A 26,817-nucleotide genomic window follows, 5' to 3' on the forward strand; every position below is an offset into this window, starting at 1 on the left:
TAGTTAAATAAAGGTTACATTTGAATAAAATAAAAATGTCAGACAGCAAAATAGAGACCTGGCAAATGTTGAAAAATAGGACAGCTTAATTTTTCTGAAAAGCAAAGACTAATATTCTATGAGGAAAACTTTGAATGACTGAAGTCCAGCAAATCCACTGCAGAGGCTGTAGGCCTATGGTTGGTACTAGTACGGATGAGGTCTATTTGTCCATCTGTCCTCTTGTAAACTGGACTCACTGTAAACATGCATGCTAAACTCTGTATGTACACCCATGTGTTTCTTAAGGTTACAGTTTTTAGTAAATCCCTTCCCACATTTCACACAAACATAAGGTTTTTCTCCGGTGTGGGTGCGCTGGTGCATATCGAGAGTGCATTTTTGAATGAAGCTCTTGCCACAGTCGAGGCAGCGATATGGCTTTTCTCCGGTGTGTGTGCGTTGGTGGGTATAAAGATGCCCTTTCTGTGCGTATCTCTTTCCACACAGCGTGCATCGGTACGGTTTCTCTCCAGTGTGACTTCGCTGGTGTATTTCCAGCTGACTAGAACACCTGAAGTTCTTGCCACATTGCATACAGCCAAATCGTTTAGCTCCTGATGTTCTCAGGCTGTGGATCTTCATGTTCGACTTTGCCACACTGAAGCTCTGAGAGGGCACATTTGTTATACCACCACAGCTGTTTCCAGTTATGGAGTTTCTCTGTGCAGCAGGTGTGATCTGCTGCGCATCCTGGCTCTGTGAACATGCAGGTGGCGTCCAATGCGTGTCCAGGTCCTCCAATTGCACTCCGGAGGGCTGAGTGCTGTGGTTCACCTGGCTCTCAGTAAATATAGGGTGGTTGTCTGAGCTGTCTGGACAATGCTGAAGCACATCGAGACACCCAACATCTGTATCAAGTGATGTTGCTGCTCCTGTTTGTGACACAGGAAGGAATGTATAAGTATATCTTTTAGAACATAATTAAACAGTTCAACCTTTATATTCAGTTACACAAGACAAGCCGATGCTTCTGCATTTTGCCTATTGCACTATATTACCCAACCTTCTGGGTTACCCAACTGTTCAGCAATGCCAATACAAGTCACTGTCCTCCCTGACAGTGTACTATTTGGCACCCAGGCCCTCATGTGATTTTTAACCCATCAACACTCACCATTTTCATTTATGAGTTCGGTCTTTGGCCCACTACCCCATACGTCCACCTCTGAAGGTTCCTCCTTGATCACAATCAACTCAGGCTGGTCTCTCACCACTGTGGTAGGCTTTAGGGTAAATAACAACAGCTTAGCAAAAAAATTGTAACTAGAAGGACATTACAGTAAGGCTACTTGACAGAAGGAATGACAGTTAACTTACCACTGTTTCCAAAACAAGAGCACCATCTTCAATCTGATGGATGACGTGCATCTCTTGGGGAGGACAAATATTTTCCCAGGAACTCTCACTAAGCATACAAGAAAACAAATAGATTAAATTCTGCCAGATGAAAAGGGTTGGGTTCAATCAATAAATCAAGTATTTAATAAAATCATTTTTACATCAGCATTTATCAAGAACTACTTTACAGTTACCCAGCCTAACCCCAAAGAGCAAGCAGAAGCCACAGGATTCAAGCAGCACAGGGTTTCATGCAGAATCATTCTAATATCTGTGATTTGTGGCCAGTATAATCCAGACCTGGGTCAAAAACTATAGCAAATTAGAAATGTGCACTTTTGGGACTCAAATACAGCACACGTCTTTGACCCAGATCTATTCACACACACAAGTACATTACCTGCCCATAGAATATTCAATAAGGGTCAACTTTACAAACCTTTTTTTGATTGCAGGTATTTTGGGCTCAGACTGAGGTCTTTCACAATAATCGTTCATTGAACCATCTCTCGCTCTTGTTGGCGTTTTCGTGCGTTTATCTGCCGTTGCGTCCTGCCTGTGCCCTCCGTCGATCCAAAGCAAATTCTCCATCAGCTGCAGTTTCTCTGTAAGTGTTGCTATTTCATTCCGACCACGCGTTATTTCTAATTTTAAAACCTTTGATTCGATGTCGACTAGTTTGCTTATTTCTGAAACTGCTGCTTTTGATAACGCGTCCATGACAGAAACGAGCTGTGCTTGAAAACAAAAGGCTGTCGACATTTTGGCAAACGTATTTATATAAAACTCAAATCTGCCGATAACTGTATGTATTACTTTCAACGAGCTGTCAAATATTTAGTTTGTTGTATATAACAATGTGTGCCTCGAGTTCTTTGTACAAACATGTACACAACAAAGACGCATGGTTCCATCTACAGGATCGGAGGGGAAATCACCAAGGATCACAGCAAAGAGAACTGGCAACTTTGCATCTAAAAAGCATTTGGGAGAATAATTTTTGAACATTTTCATTGAATAACTACCATAACTATATCGAGTAAAGGGGGTTCAATTAGTATACGTAGGTCATAGTCTGTTACTATACTGTTAATTATCAGTTAGTTGATTTACTTCTAATATCGTATACAATCCAGATCATCAAAAACGATTAGAGTGTACTACAGACCGTTCTTAGGCTTAAATCCAAATACAGTGCACATAACACACACAGCATTTGAGGCAATCACAATCACTACAATTACCAGAATTCAACATAACAGGGCGGTCCTGGATATTTGATTGGCTAGTGGAGGAATAGTTTCAGGAAGTGCTGCGAGTTGCAAATTGCGTTCGCTGACAAAAAAAGAGAAGGTAATTCTACAAGATTAATTTTGAGTAATATGTTAGTTTTTCACACGCTTTATTAGAGCTAATAGTATGAATTTGATACCTGTCTGGAACTGGTGAGCTTCACCTACTCTCCAGATTGAGATGCAAGCTATCAATGGCACTGCAAAACTCTCTTACATGCGCCATAGTGGACACTTAACGTGCATCAGTGAGATTATGCTGATAAATCCGACTGTTATACCAGTTTTCTGGTTACACAGCCTGAAACTAAGCACTGCAAAAACTTGGAAAGTTTCTTTACAAGCCAGAAAGTTAAATATAATTACATTTGAACTTAGTCTGATGTACAGGCAATGTAAAGCGTAGTCACATTCAGACTACAGTGAGGTGTGAATTTTCCCGAAGAGTACTCACTATCATCATTATTATTATAGACCAGTCCACTCTTGCCTTTTTTTGTTATATTTATTGGTAGCTGGCCCGCTTCTTTTGAATTGGGGGAATTCTGCARTATCATGGTGAATTGTATAACAATGTGGTGTATTGACAGTGACACTTCCTCCTTACTGGTATAAGAAGTGCATCACTGATTATAAAATAAACTGTTTTCTGTTACCTCAACMTTCTTTTTTCCCCTTCTTCTATTCCAGTCAGGATGTCAGGCAGAAGAGTAGTGGTGTTCCCCTCAGCAGCAGAGCTTGGTCCAGCTCTGGCTTACCTGGTAGCATCTCGGGCTGACAAGGCCCTATTGGACCATGGCCGGTTCTCCCTGGGCCTCTCAGGGGGCAGCCTGGTGTCCATGCTCAGCAAGGAGCTGCCCGCCCTGCCAGACCTGGACTGCAGCCACTGGCTAGCAGGGTTCTGTGATGAGAGGCTGGTTCCCTTCGACGATGGAGAGAGTACCTATGGACTGTACAAGGTAACATAATCTCATCGTTTACTGGTCCTCGCCTCTGCAGCTGCATATATTAAAATCAGTTTACTGTAAACCTGCTATGCACAAAAGATGGCAATTAATATACAATGAATGTACAAAATATTAAGAACACCTGTTATTTCCATGACAGACTGACCAGGTGAAGGATATGATCCCTTATTGATGTCAGTTGTTAAATCCACTTCAATCAGTTTAGATGAAGGGTAGGAGACTGCTTAAAAAGGGACAATTGAGACATGGATTGTGTGCAGTATGTGTGCCATTCAGAGGGGGAATGGGCAAGACAAAAGATTTAAGTGCCTTTGAACAGGGTATGGTACCAGGTGCACCGGTTTAAATTTGTGTCAAGAACTGCAACACGGCATGGTTTTTCACGCTCAACAGTTTCCTGTGTGTATCAAAAATGGTCTACCACCCAAAGGACATCCAGCCAACTTGACACAACTATGGGAAACATTGTAGTCAACATGGCCAGCATCTGTGTGGAACGCTTTTGAAACCTTGTAGAGTCCATGCCCCGAAAAATGTAGGCTGTTCAGAGGGAAAAAAGGGGGTGCAACTCAATGTTACGAAGGTGTTCCTAAAGTTTTGTACAGTCAGTGTATGTGCATATTCTTATCCTACAGCCTGATGTCTGTATTTTTCTGCAAGCACACATATTTAATTCAGGGGCAGGGCATTTACCTTTCTCTAGTTTTCATTAAAACCTTTTAAGGCCAGTTCTATCAAGTGTTGATCCTATTAGGATCAACACTTATATTCACTTATATTCATCCTAACTCTTTATATTCAATCATGTTTTGTTTTTGTCAACAGAATCAGTTGTTCTCCAAAATCAACATCCCAGACAGTGGGGTCCTGGCGATTGACCCCTCCTTATCTGTACAGGAGTGTGCTGAGGATTATGCCCGCAAACTGAAGGAGGTACACACACACACACACACACACACACACACACGTATATACACACACAGTGAATGTATCACTTCTATGGTTATGAAACAAAGAAAAGTTATGACATGAAACACTGAGATATTATAGTCTATTTTGGTATGAAAGGTAGACTCAGTGATATGATGTAGATGCAAAAAGTAAACCGCATAGTTGGTCAATTTCCACAACAACTAAGAGTGTTGAAGCGCAAGACTTTACTTCTCTGCTGTTTTGGTGCCCTGTCTACCACGCTGTGAACAGCGTGAAGGGAGCCCGTGCAGATACTGTGAGTAACTGTGTGTGAGCGAAGTGTTGCATCTCGCTCACCTCAATATCTCCGGTGCTGCTCATGGCAACGTCATTTCGACTGAGTCTACCTTTTAATTATTTTGTCTCATGTACATATAGGCCTTCCCGAAGGAGGATATCCCTGTGTTTGATCTGTTGCTGCTGGGCATGGGGCCTGATGGACACACCTGTTCCCTCTTCCCAGACCATCCCCTGTTGGAGGTGAGCACAGTCTACACCCCAGTTGCAGGTCGTCTTTATTGCACTGTAGACTCGTTCCATGTTGACTCCCAGGTTGTCTTCTTTTTTTGCGGTCGCGTTGCACTGATTATCAAATCTCACAACGCCTGGTGAAGTGTTTAACATTTTCTATGATAAAGCAATCTTCTCAGACGACCTGGATCCCCGCCTGTATCACTCACTGGGTTGTAATTCTGGTATCGAAGGAGCTAAAACGGATAACTGTTTACATCAATGTTACTGATACGTCTTCTTTTTTAACCATGTGGTCTTGTGATGATCAGATCATGACGTTCCATCTGGTTCTCCATGAGGGTTAAACAACTTTTTAAAAGGCGTTGCTTGGTTTGGGAGCGTAATTAAAGCTGTTAGATACTATTCTCATCAGATAGTCTTTCATAATGGAAGAACTGTCATCTGTTATGGGASAACAGAAAACCCTCAGCATACATGTCGGAAGCAGCCCTCTCCCAGTTTCATGTTATTTGAACTGGAAATTAGCCATAACCCCTTTACAGTTAGTTGAATACAAATATTTATGTTTAACACATGTAAGGGAAGGCGTTCATGTTGACAGAAACATCATGTATTGTAGTGCAAATCCATGAATGCATGATCGCAAATTACTGTCAGACCGACATGGGGCTTTTAACAATATTAGAAAATCTCACACCCATTCACACACCCATTTTATAAATCCCCCTGGGAACCCACCCTTCAGTCTATCATAATTAGAACATATTTTAACGACACTTATAGATACAGTTGAAGTCGAAAGTTTACATACACCTTAGCCAAATACATTTAAACTCAGTTTTTTACAATTCCGGACATTTAATCCTAGTACAAATTCCCTTAGGTTAGTTAGGATCACCACTTTATTTTAATGTGAAATGTTAGAATAATAGTAGAGTGATTTATTTCAGCTTTTATTTTGTTCATCACATTCCCAGTGGGTCAGAAGTTTACATACACTCAATTAGTATTTGGTAGCATTGCCTTTAAATTATTTAACTTGGGTCAAACGTTTCGGGTAGCCTTCCACAAGCTTCCCACAATAAGTTGGGTGAATCTTGGCCCATTCCTCCTGACAGAGCTGGTGTAACTGAGTCAGGTTTGTAGGCCTCCTTGCTCGCACACGCTTTTTCAATTCTGCCCACAAATTTTCTATAGGATTGAGGTCAGGGCTTTGTGATGGCCACTCCAATACCTTGACTTTGTTGTCCTTAAGCCATTTTGCCACAACTTTGGGAGTATACTTGGGGTCCATTTGGAAGACCCATTTGCGACCAAGCTTTAACTTCCTGACTGATGTCTTGATGTTGCTTCAATATATCCACATAATTGTTCTACCTCATGATGCCATCTATTTTGTGAAGTGCACCAGTCCCTCCTGCAGCAAAGCACCCCCACAACATGCTGCTGCCACCCCCGTGCTTCACGGTTGGGATGGGGTTCTTCGGCTTGCAAGCCTCCCCTTTTTCCTCCAAACATAACGATGGTCATTATGACCAAACAGTTCTATTTTTGTTTAATCTGACCAGAGGACATTTCTCCAAAAAAAGTACAATCATTGTCCCCATGTGCAGTTGCAAACCGTAGTCTTGCTTTTTTATGGCAGTTTTGGAGCAGTGGCTTCTTCCTTGCTGAGCGGCCTTTCAGGTTATGTCGATATAGCACTTGTTTTACTGTGGATATAGATACTTTTGTACCTGTTTCCTCCAGCATCTTCACAAGGTCCCTTGCTGTTGTTCTGGGATTGATTTGCACTTTTCGCACCAAAGTACGTTCATCTCTAGGAGACAGAACGCGTCTCCTTCCTGAGCGGTATGATAGCTGCGTGGTCCCATGGTGTTTATACTTGCGTACTATTGTTTGTTCAGATGAACGTGGTACCTTCAGGCGTTTGGAAATTGCTCCCAATGATGAGCCAGACTTGTGGAGGTCTACAATTTATTTTCTGAGGTCTTGGCTGATTTCTTTAGATTTTGCCACGATGTCTAGCAAAGAGGCACTGAGTTTGAAGGTTGGCCTTGAAATACATCCACAGGTACACCTCCAATTGAATCAAATGGTGTCAATTAGCCTATCAGAAGCTTCTAAAGCCATGACAACATTTTCTGGAATTTTCCAATCTTTTTAAAGGCGTAGTCAACTTAGTGCATGTAAACTTCTGACCCACTGGAATTGTGATACAGTGAATTGTAAGTGAAATAATCTGTCTGTACACAATTGTTGGAAAACTTACTTATGTCATGCACAAAGTAGATGTCCTAACCGACTTGCCAAACTATAGTTTGTTAACAAGAAATTTGTGGATTGGTTGAAAAACTCGTTTTAATTACTCCAACCTAAATGTATGTAAACTTCTGACTTCAACTGTAATATGCAGTAGGTTTAAATACGGATTCAAAGGTATGGGGCTATACATGAATGTACAGACAGTATTTTGTGGAGTCTCAGTGTAAGGTTTAAAAAAATATCTTTAGATTCTTCCTTTCAGTTAATTTAGGTCTGGTTCTGTCCAGTACTGTGTTTATTTAATGTGTTCCTTTACACACACGGATACACCTGTCCTGTCATGCATGTGTTGTTTTAGTCACTCCACTGGCTATGTATGGACCGTTCTTGTGTTTTGGGTTTACCACTCTTTTAGGAAACCCAGAAAATTGTGGCCCCAATCGGTGACTCGCCCAAGCCCCCACCACAACGTGTGACCATGACATTTCCCATGGTGAACTCAGCCCGCTGTGTGGTCTTTGTGTCAACAGGGGGCAGCAAAGCACCAGTGCTAAAGGTACTGTATCCTGTCCTCCAAACTAGCATCCTCTCTGATGCACTAATATCTCACTCTGATCCTAACCTATTAAGAATCAAGAAATGTCACTATGAAGACTTGATTCAGTTTATTTGTATTTATGTTTACCTGTGAATGCACTGTTATAAATTTTTTAATAATCACTAAAATAAATGTCGCTGTACAACAGTAATGGATTGAGAGCATTTCTGTGGTTGTTGATAACACTACGACAAGTGAGCGTTTCCTTTCAACTTGTGAGTTTCTGTTTTGGTCTGCCACAGCAAGTGCTGGAGGGTGGGGAAGGCCCGGCCCTACCTGCAGCCAGAGTGGTCCCCAGCCAAGGTGAGCTGTTCTGGCTCATAGATGAACCAGCTGCTGCCTCCTTGACACTCCAGGTGGAGAGACCAGGCTCTGCAGCAAAACTCTAAAGACCAAAGAGAAGGACAAAAAGGAATTCAAGAACTCAACATCCACAGAGAAAAATGTACAGGATATCACTGAACATTCCTGTTTCTATTTGACGGTGTTATGTTTTAGACATGAGATTAAAACCTACATATCATGAAAATGGGATGTAAGTGAATGAATGAATAGGAAAAACATTGGATTGTTAATACATCAGTTGTAGAACTGTGCTGAGTGTATGTATCGTGATGGGGAAACCATTTGAAGTAGTTGCTGGATGATTAATTCCAGAGGAAACGGTGTAACGTCATAATAATACAAATAGATTTACTATTAAAGTTTCAGGGTTCTGATGTCATGAAAACTTTAGTGTGTACAATCTCGTGAAACTGTATGGGATTCCAACTAGCTGCTTGTATGGTAGCTAGCCTCAGCCAGAAAGTCTCCATATGGGACCAGTGTTTACTTTGTTACTAATCTGTTGACCTCTGTACGTTAAAGTTCGACTTTGCATTTGACTATCAAAGTGGGCGATATAATTTAGGACATGCACTTCTGTCTAACCAAAAAATGTTGGATTTTGATGATAAACTTAAATGGCACATGCCCTTGGCTAAAGGGTACAATGATGAAAAGAAAGATGTGTACAGAATTATCAATATTAACATTAAGAATTGATGAATAAAGGTAAAACAAATAAATTGCTAAATTCGTAGTAGTTTCCACATGCAAAAATTATTATTCAATATGTTATAAACTTGCTGTTACATTGTAACAACCACTGTGTAATTTAGGCCCATCCCCTTTAAACATTGAGAGACATCTCCTTTAATCCTCTGGTTGAATATCGCTGAGACTGTTTGCAGCGTTGTAATTGAGGTGTTGCGTTTTTGTCGGTGGTGACATTTTCATATGAAAGGGCTTCAAGTCAGTGAAATATTTGCTCCTTCTGCATAGTGTGTTTCTTTGTTAGTTTATAACTTGCTTTTCTCCACTTGCTGTGCTTTGCGATGCACGGGTACAACTTCCTTCTGTCCACCGCCCTGACGATACTGTTCTCCGGACCAGCTCAAGGATACTTCCCCGAAGAGCGCTGGAGCCCCGAATCTCCACTTCTTGCCCCGCGGGTCTTCATTGCCCTCGTCTGCCGCAACTCTGAACATTCTCTGCCTTATTTCCTTGGAAATATCGAACGTCTGAATTATCCCAAGGACCGCGTGGCAATTTGGTAAGTGTGTTTAAATGTGAGGTATGGTCTCTGTTTTATGATGGTATTGATGTGGCTAGCATATTAGTTAGCTAACGTTACTGTAATTTACAAGGGCAGGGTGTCATTCCTCGTTACTGGTCAATTTTATGTATGTTTAGATGACAGTCAAACGTAACTTTACTAGCACCAACCATAATGTAAGTTACATATGCAAGATCAGAACTACAGCTATCATTACAAATGTTCTGAAAAGATGAATCCGGGCGAGGGGGCGCGACTTTCCTTGCAGCGAGTCTGAAAGTTTTTAGGGGGAAAGGGGGGTAGTCATTTTCCTGCAACGTCACCAGAGTGCACTGTATGGTGCATATTGTTCAATTGAATTGGTCAGATGTTTGGCATTTCTGTTGAAATAGAGGCCACTACTACTAGCCAGTGCCTACGTGGTATTTATTCACCCATTGGAAACACAGAAAGGATAGAGCCCCCCTGCCTGTAACCTGTCAACCCGTCTTCTACTGTATTTCTCCTCACCTTCGCCAAGGAGAGAATATCCCCTCTGTCTAAAAACTATCCACTCTTCTGATTTCTGAATGTGTCGCCCTAAGGGCTAGGCTAAATACTGATCTGTTAGTTCAGCTATTAAACTGAGATGATGACGACAGGAAATATAGCCACAGGAAATATCTTGACTGTCCCACATGATGAAAGCGGGAGGGGACTGTGGATCTTCATATTTTAGCAGTCTAAATGAGTGGGTGGTGGGATGGAGGTCAATTAGATTTTTTCTTGGTATTGACCAGGTCAGATAAGATACTGTGTAGCCTATTGCTAAAGGCTACACAGTATCTTATCTTAGGCTACTACTGATGAATCAAATCAAATTTTATTGGTCACATACACATGGTTAGCAGATGTTATTGCAAGTCTAGCGAAGTGCTTCTAATTCTAACCATGCAGCAATATCTAACAAGTAATCGAACAATTCCACAACAACTACCTAATACACACAATCTAAGTAAAGGAATGGAATAAGAATATATACAGTTGAAGTCGGAAGTTTACATACACATTTAAACTCAGTTTTTCACAATTCCTGACATTTAATCCTAGTAAAAATTCCCTGTCTTAGGTCAGTTAGGAGCACCACTTTATTTGAATGTGAAATGTCCGAATAATAGTAGTGAGAAGTATTTATTTCAGCTTTTATTTCTTTCATCACATTCCCAGTTGCTCAGAAGTTTACATACACTCAATTAGTATTTGGTAGCATTGCCTTTAAATTGTTTAACTTGGGTCAAACGTTTCAGGTAGCCTTCCACAAGCTTCCCACAATAAGTTGGGTGAATTTTGCCCATTCCTCCTGACAGAGCTGGTGTCACTGAGTCAGGTTTGTAGGCCTCCTTGCTCACACACGCTTTTTCAGTTCTGCCCACAAATTTTCTATAGGATTGAGGTCAGGGCTTTGTGATGGCCACTCCAATACCTTGACTTTGTTGTCCTTAAGCCATTTTGCCACAACTTTGGAAGTATGCTTGGGGTCATTGTCCATTGGAAGGCCCATTTGCAACCAAGCTTTAACTTCCTGACTGATGTCTTGAGATGTTGCTCAATATATCCACATAATTGTCCTACCTCATGATGCCATCTATTTTGTGAAGTGCACCAGTCCTTCCTGAGCAAAGCACACCCACAACATGCTGCTGCCACCCCGTGCTTCACGGTTGGGATGGTGTTCTTCGGCGTGCAAGCCTCCCCCTTTTTCCTCCAAACATAACGATGGTAATTATGGCCAAACAGTTCTATTTTTGTTTCATCAGACCAGAGTACATTTCTCCAAAAAGTACCATCTTTGTCCCCATGGCAGTTGCAAACCGTAGTCTGGCTTTTTTATGGCGGTTTTGGAGTAGTGGCGGCTTCCTTGCTGAGCGGTCTTTCAGTTATGCCGATATAGGACTCACTTTACTGTGGATATAGATACTTTTGTACCTGTTTCCTCCAGCATATTCACAAGGTCCTTTGCTGTTGTTCTGGGATTGATTTGCACATTTCGCACCAAAGTACGTTCATCTCTAGGAGACAGAATGCGTCTCCTTCCTGAACGGTATGATGGCTGCGTGGTCCCATGGTGTTTATACTTGCGTGCTAGTTTTTACACGATGAACGTGGTACCTTCAGGCGTTTGGAAATTGCTCCAAGGATGAACCAGACTTGTGGAGGTCTACAATTTATTTCTGAGTCTTGGCTGATTCTTTAGATTTTCCCATGATGTCAAGCAAAGAGGCACTGAGTTGGAAGGTAGGCCTTGAAATACATCCAATACCTCCAATTGACTCAAATGATGTCAATTAGATTATCAGAAGCTTCTGAAGCCATTAAATAATTTTCTGGAATTTCCAATCTGTTTAAAGGCACAGTCACATAGTGTATAGTAAACTTCTGACACCACTGGAATTGTGATACAGTGAATTGTAAGTGAAATAATCTGTCTGTAAACAATTGTTGGAAAAATTACTTGTGTCATGCACAAAGTAATTTCCTAACCGACTTGCCAAAACTATAGTTTGTTTAAACTTTCTTACGCTACCGTCCCACCTGCCCAACATCGGTGAAATTACAGAGCGCGAAAATCAATGACAGAATTATAAATATTTAACTTTCATAAAATCACAAGTGTAATACATCAAAATGAAGCTTAACTTCTTGTTAATCCAGCCGCTGTGTCAGATTTCAAGAAGGCTTTACGGCGAAAGCACACCATGCGATTATCCGCATACAAAACCATGAAAAACATATTTCAACCAGGCAGGTGCGACACGAAAGTCAGAAATAGAGATATAATAACTGCCTTACCTTTGATGATCTTCTTCTGTTGGCACTCCAAAAGGTCCCAGTTACATCACAAATGGTCTTTTTGTTCGATAATGTCCTTCTTCATATCCATAAAAACTCAGTTTAGCTGGTGCGCTTCAGCCAATAATCCACCCAGTTTCCCTCCATCAAAATGCATACAAAATGAATCCCAAACGTTACTAATAAACTTTTCCAAACAAACCTTAGGTACCCTAATACGTAAATTAACGATAAAATTTAAGACGGAGAATCCTTATTGTCTTTACCGGAGAAAAATACCAAAGAACAAGCTCTCATTGACACGCTTGGAAACACTACAGCCAAAATGGGAGCTACCTAGAAAAACTACAATTTCTGGCTCATTTTTCCAAAAACCAGCCTGAAACTCTTTCTAAAGACTGTTGACATCTAGTGGAAGCCCTAGGAACTGCAATCTGGGAGGACTTTGCCTTATAATAAAAGTGACAGTCATTGAAAATAGTGGTATTTATTTATTTATTTTTTGGGGGGGGTGGTTTGTCCTCAGCGTTTTGCTTGACTTATCAGTTCTGCTGTACTCACAGACATTATTTTAACAGTTTTAGAAACTTTTATGTGTTTTCTATCCAAATCTACCAATTATATGCATATCCTAGCTTCTGGGCCTGAGTAACAGGCAGTTTACTTTGGGCACGCTTTTCATCCGGATGTGAAAATACTGCCCCCTACCCAAGAGAGGTTAACAAGAAATTTGTGGAGTGGTTGAAAAACGAGTTTTAATGACTCCAACCTAAGTGTATGTAAACTTCCGATTTCAACTGTACATATAAATATATATGGATGAGCAAGAAGCGGCATAGGCAAGATGCAATAAATGGTATAAACTACAGTATATACATATGAGATGAGTAATGCAAGATATATAAACATTATTAAAGTGGCATTATTAAAGTGATTAGTGATCCATTTATTAAAGTGGCCAAAGAGTTCAAGTCTGTATGTAGGCAGCAGCCTCACTGTGTTAGTGATGGCTGTTTAACATTTCAAGGACACACGTTCCGCTAGCGGAACCTCTCGACAACATTCCGCTGAAAAGGCACCGCGGGAAATTCAAAAATATTTTTTTGAAATACAGTGGGGCAAAAAAGTATTTAGTCAGCCACCAATTGTGCAAGTTCTCCCACTTAAAAAGATGAGAGAGGCCTGTAATTTTCATCATAGGTACACTTCAACTATGACAGACAAAATGCGGGGGGAAAATCCAGAAAATCTCATTGTAGGATTTTTAATGAATTTATTTGCAAATTATGGTGGAAAATAGAAGAAATAGTAGAAATCAATATTATTCTCTGAGGCTACCCGAAACGTGTCCCAGTACGCGTGATCAAAACAATCTTGAAGCGTGGATTCCGATTGGTCAGACCAGCGTTGAGTAGTCCTTGTCACGGGTACATCCTGTTTGAGTTTCTGTCTATAGGAAGGGAGGAGAAAAATGTAGTTGTGGTCAGTTTTCCCAAAGGGTGGGCGGGGATGGGCCTTGTATGCATCTCGGAAGTTAGAGTAGCAGTGATCCAGTGTATTGCCAGCACGAGTTCTACAATCAATATGCTGATAGAATTTAGGTAGCCTTGTTCTCAAATTTTCTTTGTTAAAATCCTCAGCTACAGAAAATGCAGCCTCAGGATATATGGTTCCCAGTTTGCATAAAGTCCAGTGAAGTTCCTTGAGGGCCGTTGTAGTATCGGCTTGATGGGGGATATACACGGCTTTGACAATAATCAACGAGAATTCTCTTGGGACTTATTGTTAGTGAATGAGTTGTGTACAGGCCAATGCGCTTGGACTGAGTGGAACATTGCCATAATTACAATGAACTTTTTGAAATCCTCTCAAACTAGAGTAACTGACAACATTAGTTTAGATTTAACACTTTGTGACAAACAAACCATGACAAACAAGATTTTCTGGTCTGATGAAACCAAGATTGAACTCTTTGGACTGAATGCCAAGCGTCAGGTCTGGAGGAAACCTGGCATCATCCCTACCATAAAGCATGTTGGTGGCAGCCTCATGCTGCGGGGATGTATTTCAGCGGCAGGGACTCGGAAACTAGTCAGGATCGATGGAAAGATGAACAGAGAAAAGTACAGCGAGATCATTGATGAAAACCTGCTCCAGAGCACCCAGGACCTCAGACGGGGCGAAGGTTCACCTTCCAAGAGGAGATCGACCCTAAGCACACAGCCAAGACAACGCGAGAGTGGTTTCGGGACAAGTCTCAATGTCCTTGAGTGGCCAGACTCCAGACTTTAACCCTATCGAACATCTCTGGAGAGACCTGAAAATAGCTGTGCAGCGACGCTCCCAATCCAACCTGACGGAGCTTGAGAGGATCTGCAGAGAAGAATGGGAGCAACTCCCCAATACAGGTGTTAATGACCATTATTGGCTGCTGACGCGAAGTCATGCAGGGCTCTGGCAGTGCACTCCTTGCACAAAGGCGGAGGTAGCGGTCCTGCTGCTGGGTTGTTGCCCTCCTACGGCCTCCTCCACGTCTCCTGATGTACTGGCCTGTCTCCTGGTAGCGCCTCCATCTCTGGACACTACGCTGACAGACACAGCAAACCTTTTTGCCACAGCTCGCATTGATGTGCCATCCTGGATGAACTGCACTACCTGAGCCACTTGTGTGGGTTGTAGACCGTCTCATGCTACACTAGAGTGAGAGCACCACCAGCATTCAAAAGTGACCAAAACATCAGCCAGGAAGCATAGGAACTGAGAAGTGGTCTGTGGTCACCACCTGCAGAATCACTCCTTTTTTGGGGTGTCTTGCTAATTGCCTATAATTTCCACCTTTTGTCTATTCCATTTGCACAACAGCATGTGAAATTTATTGTCAATCAGTGTTGCTTCCTAAGTGGACAGTTTGATTTCATATAAGTGTGATTGACTTGGAGTTACATTGTGTTGTTTAAGTGTTCCCTTTATTTTTTGAGCAGTGTATTTGCAAACATTTCTAAAAAACCTGTTTTTGCTTTGTCATTATGGGGTATTGTGTGTAGATTGAGGGGGAAAAATAAGTTAATATATTTTAGAATAAGGCTGTAACGTAACAAAGTGGAAACAGTCAACGGTCTGAAATACTTTCCGAATGCACTGTAAAATAGAAATAATAAGTGTCTTATCTCGTCTCCATGGCTGGTCCTCTTTCCTATTCTTTTGAAGGTTGAGGAGCCAAGTTATACACCTGAGCCTGCTTATTTGGCACTTACACAATCCATCAATCAGGTTTATACACAAGTGTGTAGTTGTGGGTTATAGGGTGTCTAATTGTTCTACATTTTTTCTCAATATGGGTGACTCTTAAAATATACTTTTTTCCCATACAGACATCACCTTTACCCGAACAGCACCCTCAAGTGAGAAGCAGAAATCAAAGGGAGAGAAACTGGGAATTGAATAACTGCAGCTAACATAGCTAAGTAATAAATAAGAATAAAATAAGAATACTCTTATTTCAATATGAATGGCTGTTAAAAGAGCCTTTGGTTGTGCATAGTGGCACACGGCAGAGAGCTGCAGGTCCCCTCCTGATCCTCGTGTCCATCCTCCTGACGTTATGCAGGACACAGGTAGCCTTCACACACGCCTAAATTCCCCCACCGGGCAGTTCCAGATGGCCCAGGTCAACCAACCATGCAATGCCCTACACGGTAACTGTAGCCAATCGTTTTGATGGAATCTCCAGTTGTGAGGTATCTGTAGGAATATGGAAGATAATGTCATTTATTAGACTTTTACATCACCAGGTCATTGTGGATTACTAAAGTATAATATCTCTTATAACAAATCATGATAACATTGGATAGATGGATGCATGTGCACACACGTGTGCATGTGTAGCACGTGACAACAGCGGGATCATATCAAGGATAGCATCACAAATCAATACATAAATACCACTTGGAGCTTGCTGATGAGTTGATCAGCAAGCTTCAAGCTTGTTTCTGGGGAAGGAGGAGGGGGATGGGGTTCACCATTTACACCCAAACAACATGCTCAAACAGGGTATGAGGCTCTGAGGCCCAAGCTGTCTGCTTGGCTGTGCTGGAGAGGATTGGAATGCTCTAAAATGATCTTCACTCACCTACTTTAGGCCTACCTCCATGAATGGGCCACAGTGTAGTGAGGTCACAGTATACCACGGCGTTACGGCTAGACTCTAGTCCTTGAATATACTAGCCTAACTGTGGTGGATGTGTGGGCTTAGGCTATACTCCAATTGACAGTAAATGTGTTACTGCTTGTGTAAAAAAAATAAAAAAATATTCAATGTTATACCAAAACGAAGCATTTTATTTAGATGTGTTTGTAAGCCCATTAAGTMACATCTGTGCTTTTTCCAAACAGTTTCCTATGTTAAAAACATGGTTCATGTACTCTCGTAAACATAGAGCTATGTTATAAACACGGCCTTACAGTAACAAACAGTTTTGCACTTGGATTTCCATAATAGGCTAAAGGATATCTTACTGCTGCGTCAATGTTTTGTCAGCTCATGTTGAGATAAGTCCAGGTCCCAGCTCCAGACCAYTTTTSTATACATCCAGCTATATGCCTCAGACCCAAAATGAATGTAAAATGTCATGATTGGAGTTGAAACATAGGCCTATCTGGACCTACACAACCAATCGCTTGGGCAGAATGACAGTGTAGGCTACCCCTGCATACGGTTTCTGGAGAGCACAGGAGGAGCGGATTTCGACTGTACACAAGGCTCGGAGAGTCCTGGATGTGAAATCGGTTTGATGAGTATGTAGGTACGTCTTGGACGGCTAGAGTGAGGAGGCAGGAGAGAACAAACTTAGCAAGGAKCTGCCGTGTTCTCACAGACCAGTGTGACATCAGCACTCCAGCACTCCACACTGAGAAGATAGAATCTGCTTTAGCTGCCTGCCGTCAAGGGCTGGAGAATTACAAGCTGTGCTGTCAGTGGCACAGTTGTGCTTAGAGGTTTAGGCCAGACCAGCACTCTGACTCTGTTGCCTGCCTAGAAACAACCCCTAGGCACTATTCTGCATGATTTGGATAGGTTAAGGCTAAGCAATATGCGGAGTAGCTCCTCCCTTGGGCCCCATCCAGAAACGGCCCCTAACCCCTAGGCACTGATCTGGATGAATTTGACAGGAAGGCCAGCAGAATAAACATGAAGATAGTTAGCTCCTCCTTCCCCTCTGCTTACAGAATAGCCTACCTAGCCAATCCTCTCAGATCTACATGCCTAGAGGAGATATGGGATAGGGGTTGTCTCTTGACGGGGCCWAGATAGGTGTTGTAACTAGAGAACGACCGATATGGATTTTTTAGGGCCAATACCGATTTTTGGGGATCAAAGATGGACGATATTTTAAGCCGATATGCAATATCATTAATATAATTTTGCAGCGACAGCTGTGTAAATTCATCAATATACATATATATATATATATATATATATCAATTTTAAAATCACACATTGTTTTTACCAAAGTTAAATGTAATTAACTACGTAACAACATAATGTTATTCGAATGGTAAATCTCTTGATAAACTGGGTAAATGAAGATGGCGTAAGGCCTCACAATACAGGTGAATGCATATTCAATAAGGGTGTGCATGCATTGATTGAGTTATTGAGGGGGGCGGCAGGTAGGTGAACAAGGCAGTTAACCCAAATCAAATCAAATTTTATTTGTCACATACACATGGTTAGCAGATGTTAATGCGAGTGCAGCGAAATGCTTGTGCTTCTAGTTCCGACAATGCAGTAATAACCAACGAGTAATCTAACCTAACAATTCCACAACTACTACCTTATACACACAAGTGTAAAGGGATAAAGAATATGTACATAAAGATATATGAATGAGTGATGGTACAGAACGGCATAGGCAAGATGCAGTAGATGGTATCGAGTACAGTATATACATATGAGATGAGTAATGTAGGGTATGTAAACATAAAAGTGCATAGTTTAAAGTGGCTAGTGATACATGTATTACATAAAGATGGCAAGATGCAGTAGATGATATAGAGTACAGTATATACATATACATTATATTAAGTGGCATTGTTTAAAGTGGCTAGTGATACATTTTTGATCAATTTCCATCAATTCCCATTATTAAAGTGGCTGGAGTTGAGTCAGTATGTTGGCAGCGGCCACTAAATGTTAGTGGTGGCTGTTTAACAGTCTGATGGCCTTGAGATAGAAGCTGTTTTTCAGTCTCGGTCCCTGCTTTGATGCACCTGTACTGACCTCGCCTGCTGGATGATAGCGGAGTGAACAGGCAGTGGCTTGGGTGGTTGTTGTCCTTGATGATCTTTATGGCCTTCCTGTGACATCGGGTGGTGTAGGTGTCCTGGAGGGCAGGTAGTTTGCCCCTAGTGATGCGTTGTGCAGACCTCACTACCCTCTGGAGAGCCTTACGGTTGTGGGCGGAGCAGTTGCCGTACCAGGCGGTGATACAGCCCGACAGGATACTCTCGATTGTGCATCTGTAGAAGTTTGTGAGTGCTTTTGGTGACAAGCCGAATTTCTTCAGCCTCCTGAGGTTGAAGAGGCGCTACTGCGCCTTCTTCACAACGCTGTCTGTGTGGGTGGACCAATTCAGTTTGTCCGTGATGTGTTCCCCGGTAGGCCGTCATTGTAAATAAGAATTTGTTCTTAACTGACTTGCCTAGTTAAATAAAGGTTACAAAAATGTAGCTTGTTTTGGCTAGTCAGTGGAGTGTATCTATGGCGCTACAGATAACAAAATCTGTTTGTCTTCTTCTGAGTATTTTGTAATTGGAATAACACTGGGCTGAACTACACTCCAATGTATTTTAAAAATACAAAATACTTTTCTATAAAAATGTTTTATAGCGGCTCACATCTTGTGGCCCCCCTTTCACCCTTCATTGGTATCAGAAGTCTGATACAGTATGGTGTGATAAGAGCGTCTGATAAATGAACTAAATGTATATGTATAAATGTATGTTGAAGGAAAAAGTACTTGATACAATTGTGATATGTAGTTGTCTCACCTGCATTCGGAAAGTATTCAGACCCCTTGACTTTTTCAACGTTTTGTTACGTTACAGCCCAATTCTAAAATGGATTCTATGAATTTTTTCCCTAATCAATCTACACACAATACCCCATAATGACAAAACAAAAACAGAAATTGTTGCTAATTTCTTGAAAATAAGTAAAATTTACATTAGTATTGAGACGCTTTGCTAAGACAGCGCAAAAGGGGCTTCGGGACAAGTCTCTGAATGTCCTTGAGTGGCCCAGCCAGAGGCCGGACTTGATGCCGATCGAACATCTCTGGAGAGACCTGAAAATAGCTGTGCAGCGATGCTCCCCATCCAACCTGACATAGCTTGAGAGGATCTGCAGCGAACAATGGGGGAAATTCCCCAAATACAGGTGTGCCAAGCTTGTAGCATCATACCCAAGAAGACTCAAGCCTGTAATTGCTGCCAAATGTGCTTCAACAAAGTACTGAGTAAAGTGTCGAATACCTATGTAGATGTCATATTTCCATTTTTTTTGTTTTATACATTTGCTAACATTTCTAAAAACCTGTTTTTGTTTTGTCATTATGGGATATTGTGTATAGATAGATGAGGGGGGAAAACGATTTCATCCATTTTAGAATAAGACGTAACAAAATGTGGAAAAAGTTAAGGGGTCTGAATACTTTCCAAATGCACTGTATCTTAAGATGAATGCACTATTTGTAATTCACTCTGGATAAGAGCGTCTACTAAATGACTAAAATGTAAATGTAAAAATGAACAATTGCAAAGCATGCTGAGTATTATTCTAATGAGCTCCGCCCTGAAACAAGGCCAATAATAAACCTAGTGTGCTTTGCAGTTCAGTTCGGTTGACATATACATTTTGGTCATTTAGCAGACACTCTTATCCAGAGTGACTTGCCCAACTAAGGTAGATAAACAACAATATATTACAGTCATAGCAAGAAACGTTTTTGTAACTGTTACTGAGAATGTTGTTGCTGTTCGTGCCAGCTACTTGCAAATTTATTTTGTTATTTTAAAATACAAAAAACATGTATTTTAATAAAATACATTACAAAATATAAATATTTTTTTAGTTTATTTTGATACATTGATCTTTATGGTATTTTGTATCTGTATGTTGTAATTGTATTTAGTAATTTTTGTCCATCCCTGCTACTGATCAACGTTTGCATAGGTGCATCACTCCAGCATGTCACGCCTGTATGGAAGGACGTCATTATAGGCACTGCTCTTAGTTTGAGAATATAAAATAACATCTATTCAATGCAAATGGGTCTACATTTAAGTCATGATTTGTGATCACGGATACTTATGAAACTAGTATTTTTTTGTCATTTTCCATGATCGGGAATAAGTCTTTTTTTCAGCTGTCAGGAGCATCTCTAAACAACTCAGCTGCAAAGACGAAATTCCAAACAACTCAATTGGCTATTTCAGCTATGTGTTAAGAAATGGGCGGGTTGTAACTTGATCCTACTGCTACGATTCGATAGAGCGAGGCTGTAACTCCGCTCCCTTTCACATCTCATCATATCTCTCTCCATCGCTCATACACTACATTGACAAAAGTATGGGGACACCATTTCAAATTTGTGGATTCAGCTATTTCAGCTACACCCGTTCACACAGCCATGTAATCTCAATAGACAAACATTGGCAGTAGAATGGCCTGTACTGAGGAGCTCACTGACTTTCAACGTGGAACCGTCATAGGATGCCACCTTTCCAACAAGTCAGTACGTCAAATTTCTGCCCTGCTAGAGCTGCCTCGGTCAACTGTAAGTGCTGTTATTGTGAAGTGGAAACGTCTAGGAGCAACAATGGCTCAGCCGCAAAGTGGNATTTCTGCCCTGCTAGAGCTGCCTCGGTCAACTGTAAGTGCTGTTATTGTGAAGTGGAAACGTCTAGGAGCAACAATGGCTCAGCCGCAAAGTGGTTAGCCACACAATCTCACTACCGAGTTCCAAACTGCCTCTGGAAGCAACATCAGCACAATAACTTTTCGTATGGGAGCTTCATGAAATGGGTTCAATGGCCGAGCAGCCGCACGCACGCACACAAGCCTAAGCCTGTCCACATACTTTTGGTCATGTACTTGGTCCACATACTTTTTGTCCCTGTACCTAAGAAAGCAAAGGTTCTTGAACTAAATGACTATCGCCCTGTAGCACTCACCTCTGTCATCATGAAGTGCTTTGAGAGGTAGGAAACAACATCTCCTCTTCGCTGATCCTCAACACTGGGGCGCCACAAGGGTGCGTGCTCAGCCCCCTCCTGTACTCCCAATTCACCCATGACTGTGTGGCCAAGCACGCCTCCAACTCAATCATCAAGTTTACAGATGACACAACAGTAGTAGGCTTGATTACCAACAATGATGAGACTGCATACAGGGAGGAGGTGAGGGCTCTGGGAGTGTGGTGCCAGGAAAATAACCTCTCATTCAACGTCAACAAAAGTTGACTAAAGAGATGATCGTGGACTTCAGGAAACAGCAGAGGAAGCACCCCCCCTATCCACATCGATAGGACCGCAGTGGAGAAGGTGGAAAACTTCAAGTTCCTTGGTGTATACATCACTGACAGACTGAAACGGTCCACCCACACAGACAGTGTGGTGAAGAAGGCGCAACAGCGCCTCTAACCTCAGGAGGCTAAATAAATAACAGCTTCTATCTCAAGGCCATCAGACTGCTAAACAGCCATCACTAGCACATCAGAGGTGGCTGCCTATAGACATAGATTAGGAATCACTGGCCACTTTTAGAAATGGATCACTAGCCACTTTAATAATGTTTCTGTATCTAGCAATACTCATCTCATATGTATAAACTGCATTCCACACAATTCTACGGTATCTTAGTCACTTTTAAATTGTGTTTACATATTGCATCTCCCATTTCATATGTGTGTATATACTGTATTGTATTCTATACTACACTACTGACTGTTAAACAGCCATCTCCAGCACATCAGAGGCTGCTGCCTATAGACATAGATTAGGAATCACTGGCCACTTTAAGGAAATGAAACACTAGCCACTTTAATAATGTCTCCGTATCTTGCATTACTCATCTCATATGTATAAACTGTACTCTATACTATTCTACAGTGTCTTAGTCACTTTAATTATGTGTAAATATTGCATCACCCATCTCATATGTATATACTATGCCACTGTATCTTAGTCCAATGCCGCTCTAACATATATGTATATATATACACTGCTCAAAAAAATAAAGGGAACACTAAAATAACACATCCTAGATCTGAATGAATGAAATATTCTTATTAAATACTTTTTTCTTTACATAGTTGAATGTGCTGACAACAAAATCACACAAAAATKATCAATAGAAATCAGATTTATCAACCAATGGAGGTCTGGATTTGGAGTCACACTCAAAATTAAAGTGGAAAACCACACTACAGGCTGATCCAACTTTGATGTAATGTCCTTTAAACAAGTCAAAATGAGGCTCAGTAGTGTGTGTGGCCTCCACGTGCCTGTATGACCTCCCTACAACGCCTGGGCATGCTCCTGATGAGGTGGCGGATGGTCTCCGGAGGGATCTCCTCCCAGACCTGGACTAAAGCATCCGCCAACTCCTGGACAGTCTGTGGTGCAACGTGGCGTTGGTGGATGGAGTGAGACATGATGTCCCAGATGTGCTCAATTGGATTCAGGTCTGGGGAACGGGCGGGCCAGTCCATAGCATCAATGCCTTCCTCTTGCAGGAACTGCTGAYACACTCCAGCCACATGAGGTCTAGCATTGTCTTGCATTAGGAGGAACCCAGGGCCAACCGCACCAGCATATGGTCTCACAAGGGGTCTGAGGATCTCATCTCGGTACCTAATGGCAGTCAGGCTACCTCTGGCGAGCACATGGAGGGCTGTGCGGCCCCCAAAGAAATGCCACCCCACACCATGACTGACCCACCGCCAAATCGGTCATGCTGGAGGATGTTGCAGGCAGCAGAACGTTCTCCACGGCGTCTCCAGACTCTGTCACATCTGTCACGTGCTCAGTGTGAACCTGCTTTAATCTGTGAAGAGCACAGGGCGCCAGTGGCGAATTTGCCAATCTTGGTGTTCTCTGGCAAATGCCAAACGTCCTGCACGGTGTTGGGCTGGAAGCACAACCCCCACCTGTGGACGTCGGGCCCTCATACCACCCTCATGGAGTCTGTTTCTGACCGTTTGAGCAGACACATGCACATTTGTGGCCTGCTGGAGGTCATTTTGCAGGGCTCTGGCAGTGCTCCACCTGCTCCTCCTTGCACAAAGGCGGAGGTAGCGGTCCTGCTGCTGGGTTGTTGCCCTCCTACGGCCTCCTCCACGTCTCCTGATGTACTGGCCTGTCTCCTGGTAGCGCCTCCATGCTCTGGACACTACSCTGACAGACACAGCAAACCTTCTTGCCACAGCTCGCATTGATGTGCCATCTTGGATGAGCTGCACTACCTGAGCCACTTGTGTGGGTTGTAGACTCCGTCTCATGCTACCACTAGAGTGAAAGCACCGCCAGCATTCAAAAGTGACCAAAACATCAGCCAGGAAGCATAGGAACTGAGAAGTGGTCTGTGGTCACCACCTGCAGAACCACTCCTTTATTGGGGGTGTCTTGCTAATTGCCTATAATTTCCACCTTTTGTCTATTCCATTTGCACAACAGCATGTGAAATTTATTGTCAATCAGTGTTGCTTCCTAAGTGGGCAGTTTGATTTCACAGAAGTGTGATTGACTTGGAGTTACATTGTGTTGTTTAAGTGTTCCCTTTATTTTTTTGAGCAGTGTATATATATTTCATCCATTCCTTACTTAGATTTACGTGTTTTTGAGCATTTGTTGTGAAACTTAGATATTACTTGTTAGATATACTGTACTGTCGGAGCTAGAAGCACGATGTAGTGTATCACTTGTTGCTGTTTATTGCGATGACATTTGCTACCAAGCCATAAATGTGCATAATATCTAGCAAGGAGAGCGAAGGTAGGAAAAACTATGCAAGTCAATATACAGATACGATTGCAGCTGGTCAGATCGGCAAACCAGTAAATAGAAAACGTTACTCAGCAAGTCAGATGGCTCGTTGCCGAAAATAGTGCATGTAGCTAGCTAGCCACATTTGCTATTAGCTCCTATCTGATATCTTAGCACCATGTTTATCTAGCCAGCTAGAGAGCAATAGTAAAGATCATTAGACAAAGGGTATGAGAAAATGAATGTTTTTGTCACTTTTTGGGGATAGGCCTCTGGTATACACATGCATAGGAGATCTGATACGTTTTGCTCTATGATACCATTTTCATCAGCTAATGTCACTTTTTGTGAATTTTGTAATAAAAAAGCACACAAGGCTTTATAATTCATAAAAGGTCATGTTAACTGAGTGATTTTATTTCATAGAACAAAACGTATATTATCTCTTAAGCCTGTGTTAACTTCAGGGTTCTGATCTAGAAGCACGGTTTTGACTGCTCCTACAGTTTTGCATCGGTACTACAGTTTAACTAATGCCCCGGCCCAAAAAGACGATTTCCATACATAGATTTCCACAAAGAGAAGTCAGATTATAAAATTCCTAATAAGACACTTTAGTCATCGCCTTTGTGTTTTTCATCACTCACAGGCGAAGATATTACAATTTTATATTTATCCAATATCTGACATGTTTTTGGGTGACTTGATGACGTCGTCGCTTCTCGCGCTGCTCTCTGTGCGCGCTGAGTGCTAGTGCGCATGTATTATTGGTCCGTCTAAAGCGGACGCTGGATTGTCCCAGTGTCGCCCGGGTTAGGGGAGGGTTTGGCCGGCTGGGATGTCCTTGTCGCATCGCGCTCTAGTGACTCCTTGTGGCGGCCGGGCGCATCCAGCTGTACGGTGTTTCCTCCGACACATTGGTGCGGCTGGCTTCCGGGTTAAGCGAGCAGTGTGTCAAGAAGCAGTGCGGCTTGGCAGTGTCGTGTTTCGGAGGACGCACCTTCGACTCTCCCGAGTCCGTACGGGAGTTGCAGCGATGGAACAAGACTAGAAAAGGCCAATATCGGCGGATATATTGGCCCGACTGATTATCAGTCGTTCTCTAGTTGTAACAGGATTCCCCGTTCCTATTCACATAGGCGGAAAGATGTGGTTTGAGTTGGAACCGCCGCAGAATGGAATCAGGCACGCAAACTGTCAGTCTGGCACAATAACTCTCTCAAACACACACACACAGTCCTTTTCAGTAGCTAATAACCATGAAGTTTCACTTCCCCAGCATTCTTGCTGGGGAAGTAACCCGGCAAGGATGGGTGATGGATATTAGAGCTGCTTTGGTATGGGCGTACGACATGCTTGTATGCAATTCAATGCTGGAATCGGTATCCMACGGCTCCTGACAATAGGCCACAATGAAGTGAACACTGAAGTACTGTCATCTGAGGCCTGATATGCTCTTTCACATTCACTGTCTCTACTTTATTCAGGTCTACTTCCAATGCCACGTCTCCTATAAACGTCTGTGTGTGTATCTATGTGCTTATTACCTCTTGCACTGTTGACCAGGAAAGGAAAAAATTGTAATGTGCCTCTGTCGCTGCGTTGTACAGGGTAGCGACGGACCACAATGTGGACAACACTACAGCCATCCTGCGTGACTGGCTCGTCAAGGTCCAAAAACTGTACCACTATGTGGAGTGGAGGCCGCAGGAGGAGCCCACGTGAGTTCCTCTCATGTTCACTTTATAAACTGTGTGTGTTTCTGTATCTATCTGTCTCATTTATACAGGAGAGGTAACACTTTATATTACATTTATAAGTCATTTATAGATGGTTAATATGTGAGTTATAAACTACATATTAACTATGTATAAACCCTTAACATCCTCCTTAAAGACACCTTAATGTACAGTGTCACCGGAGAGCCACCTTAATGTAAAGTGTTACGGAGAGGCACCTTAATGTAAAGTGTTACGTAGAGGCACATTAATGTAAAGTGTTACGTAGAGGCACATTCATGTAAAGTGTTACGGAGAGGCACATTCATGTAAAGTGTTACGGAGAGGCACATTCATGTAAAGTGTTACGGAGAGGCACATTCATGTAAAGTGTTACGGAGAGGCACATTCATGTAAAGTGTTACGGAGAGGCACATTCATGTAAAGTGTTACGGAGAAGGGCACCTTGCTGTAAATTGTTCCCAGAGAGGATGTACTGAATGTCCTGTTTGATTATGTTTGTCACTCAGAGAGTACCAGGATGCAGACAGTCCGAAGCAGTGGACCAACCTCCGCTATGCACACGTGATGAAGCTACGGCAGGCAGCACTGGACTCCGCAAGAGACATGTGGGCAGACTACTTCATGGTACTTCTTTCTCCAGTCTCCATGACGGCCC

The 26,817-nt window shown here is 42.2% G+C and overlaps 3 protein-coding genes across 4 annotated transcripts in view; 2 read left to right on the forward strand and 1 right to left on the reverse strand.

Moving 5' to 3' along the window:
* Nucleotides 1-51: 51 nt before the first annotated feature.
* On the reverse strand, nt 52-2,532 carry LOC111980643 (zinc finger protein 572-like). Its single transcript, XM_024011492.2, has 4 exons — nt 1,820-2,532; nt 1,360-1,447; nt 1,157-1,265; nt 52-914 (listed from the first exon to the last, which is right to left on the reverse strand). Exons 1-4 carry the CDS (start codon nt 2,140-2,142, stop codon nt 187-189), a joined length of 1,248 nt encoding a protein of 415 aa, XP_023867260.2. The 5' UTR covers nt 2,143-2,532; the 3' UTR covers nt 52-186.
* Nucleotides 1,904-9,030, forward strand: pgls (6-phosphogluconolactonase). Of its 2 annotated transcripts, none has more exons than XM_024011494.2 (6): nt 1,904-1,987; nt 3,363-3,631; nt 4,466-4,573; nt 4,991-5,092; nt 7,767-7,907; nt 8,192-9,030. In XM_024011494.2, the coding sequence occupies exons 2-6, from the start codon at nt 3,368-3,370 to the stop codon at nt 8,336-8,338; spliced, it is 762 nt and encodes a 253-aa protein (XP_023867262.1). In that variant the 5' UTR covers nt 1,904-1,987; nt 3,363-3,367; the 3' UTR covers nt 8,339-9,030. The 2 variants fall into 2 exon arrangements, with proteins under 2 accessions (XP_023867262.1, XP_023867261.1); XM_024011493.2 differs by lacking the exon at nt 1,904-1,987 and adding an exon at nt 2,626-2,733.
* Nucleotides 9,031-9,139: 109 nt separating this feature from the next.
* The window catches only part of LOC111980631 (procollagen galactosyltransferase 1), a 29,146-nt gene continuing 11,468 nt past the window's right edge, over nt 9,140-26,817 (forward strand). The window contains exons 1-3 of the mRNA XM_024011472.2: nt 9,140-9,543; nt 26,031-26,141; nt 26,669-26,786. Coding sequence (XP_023867240.1) covers nt 9,326-9,543; nt 26,031-26,141; nt 26,669-26,786 — 447 coding nt within the window. The 5' untranslated portion in view covers nt 9,140-9,325. The remainder of the gene's footprint in view (nt 9,544-26,030; nt 26,142-26,668; nt 26,787-26,817) is intronic.

Source organism: Salvelinus sp. IW2-2015, linkage group LG20 (genome assembly GCF_002910315.2).
Source record: "Salvelinus sp. IW2-2015 linkage group LG20, ASM291031v2, whole genome shotgun sequence".
Classification (NCBI taxonomy): domain Eukaryota; kingdom Metazoa; phylum Chordata; class Actinopteri; order Salmoniformes; family Salmonidae; genus Salvelinus; species Salvelinus sp. IW2-2015.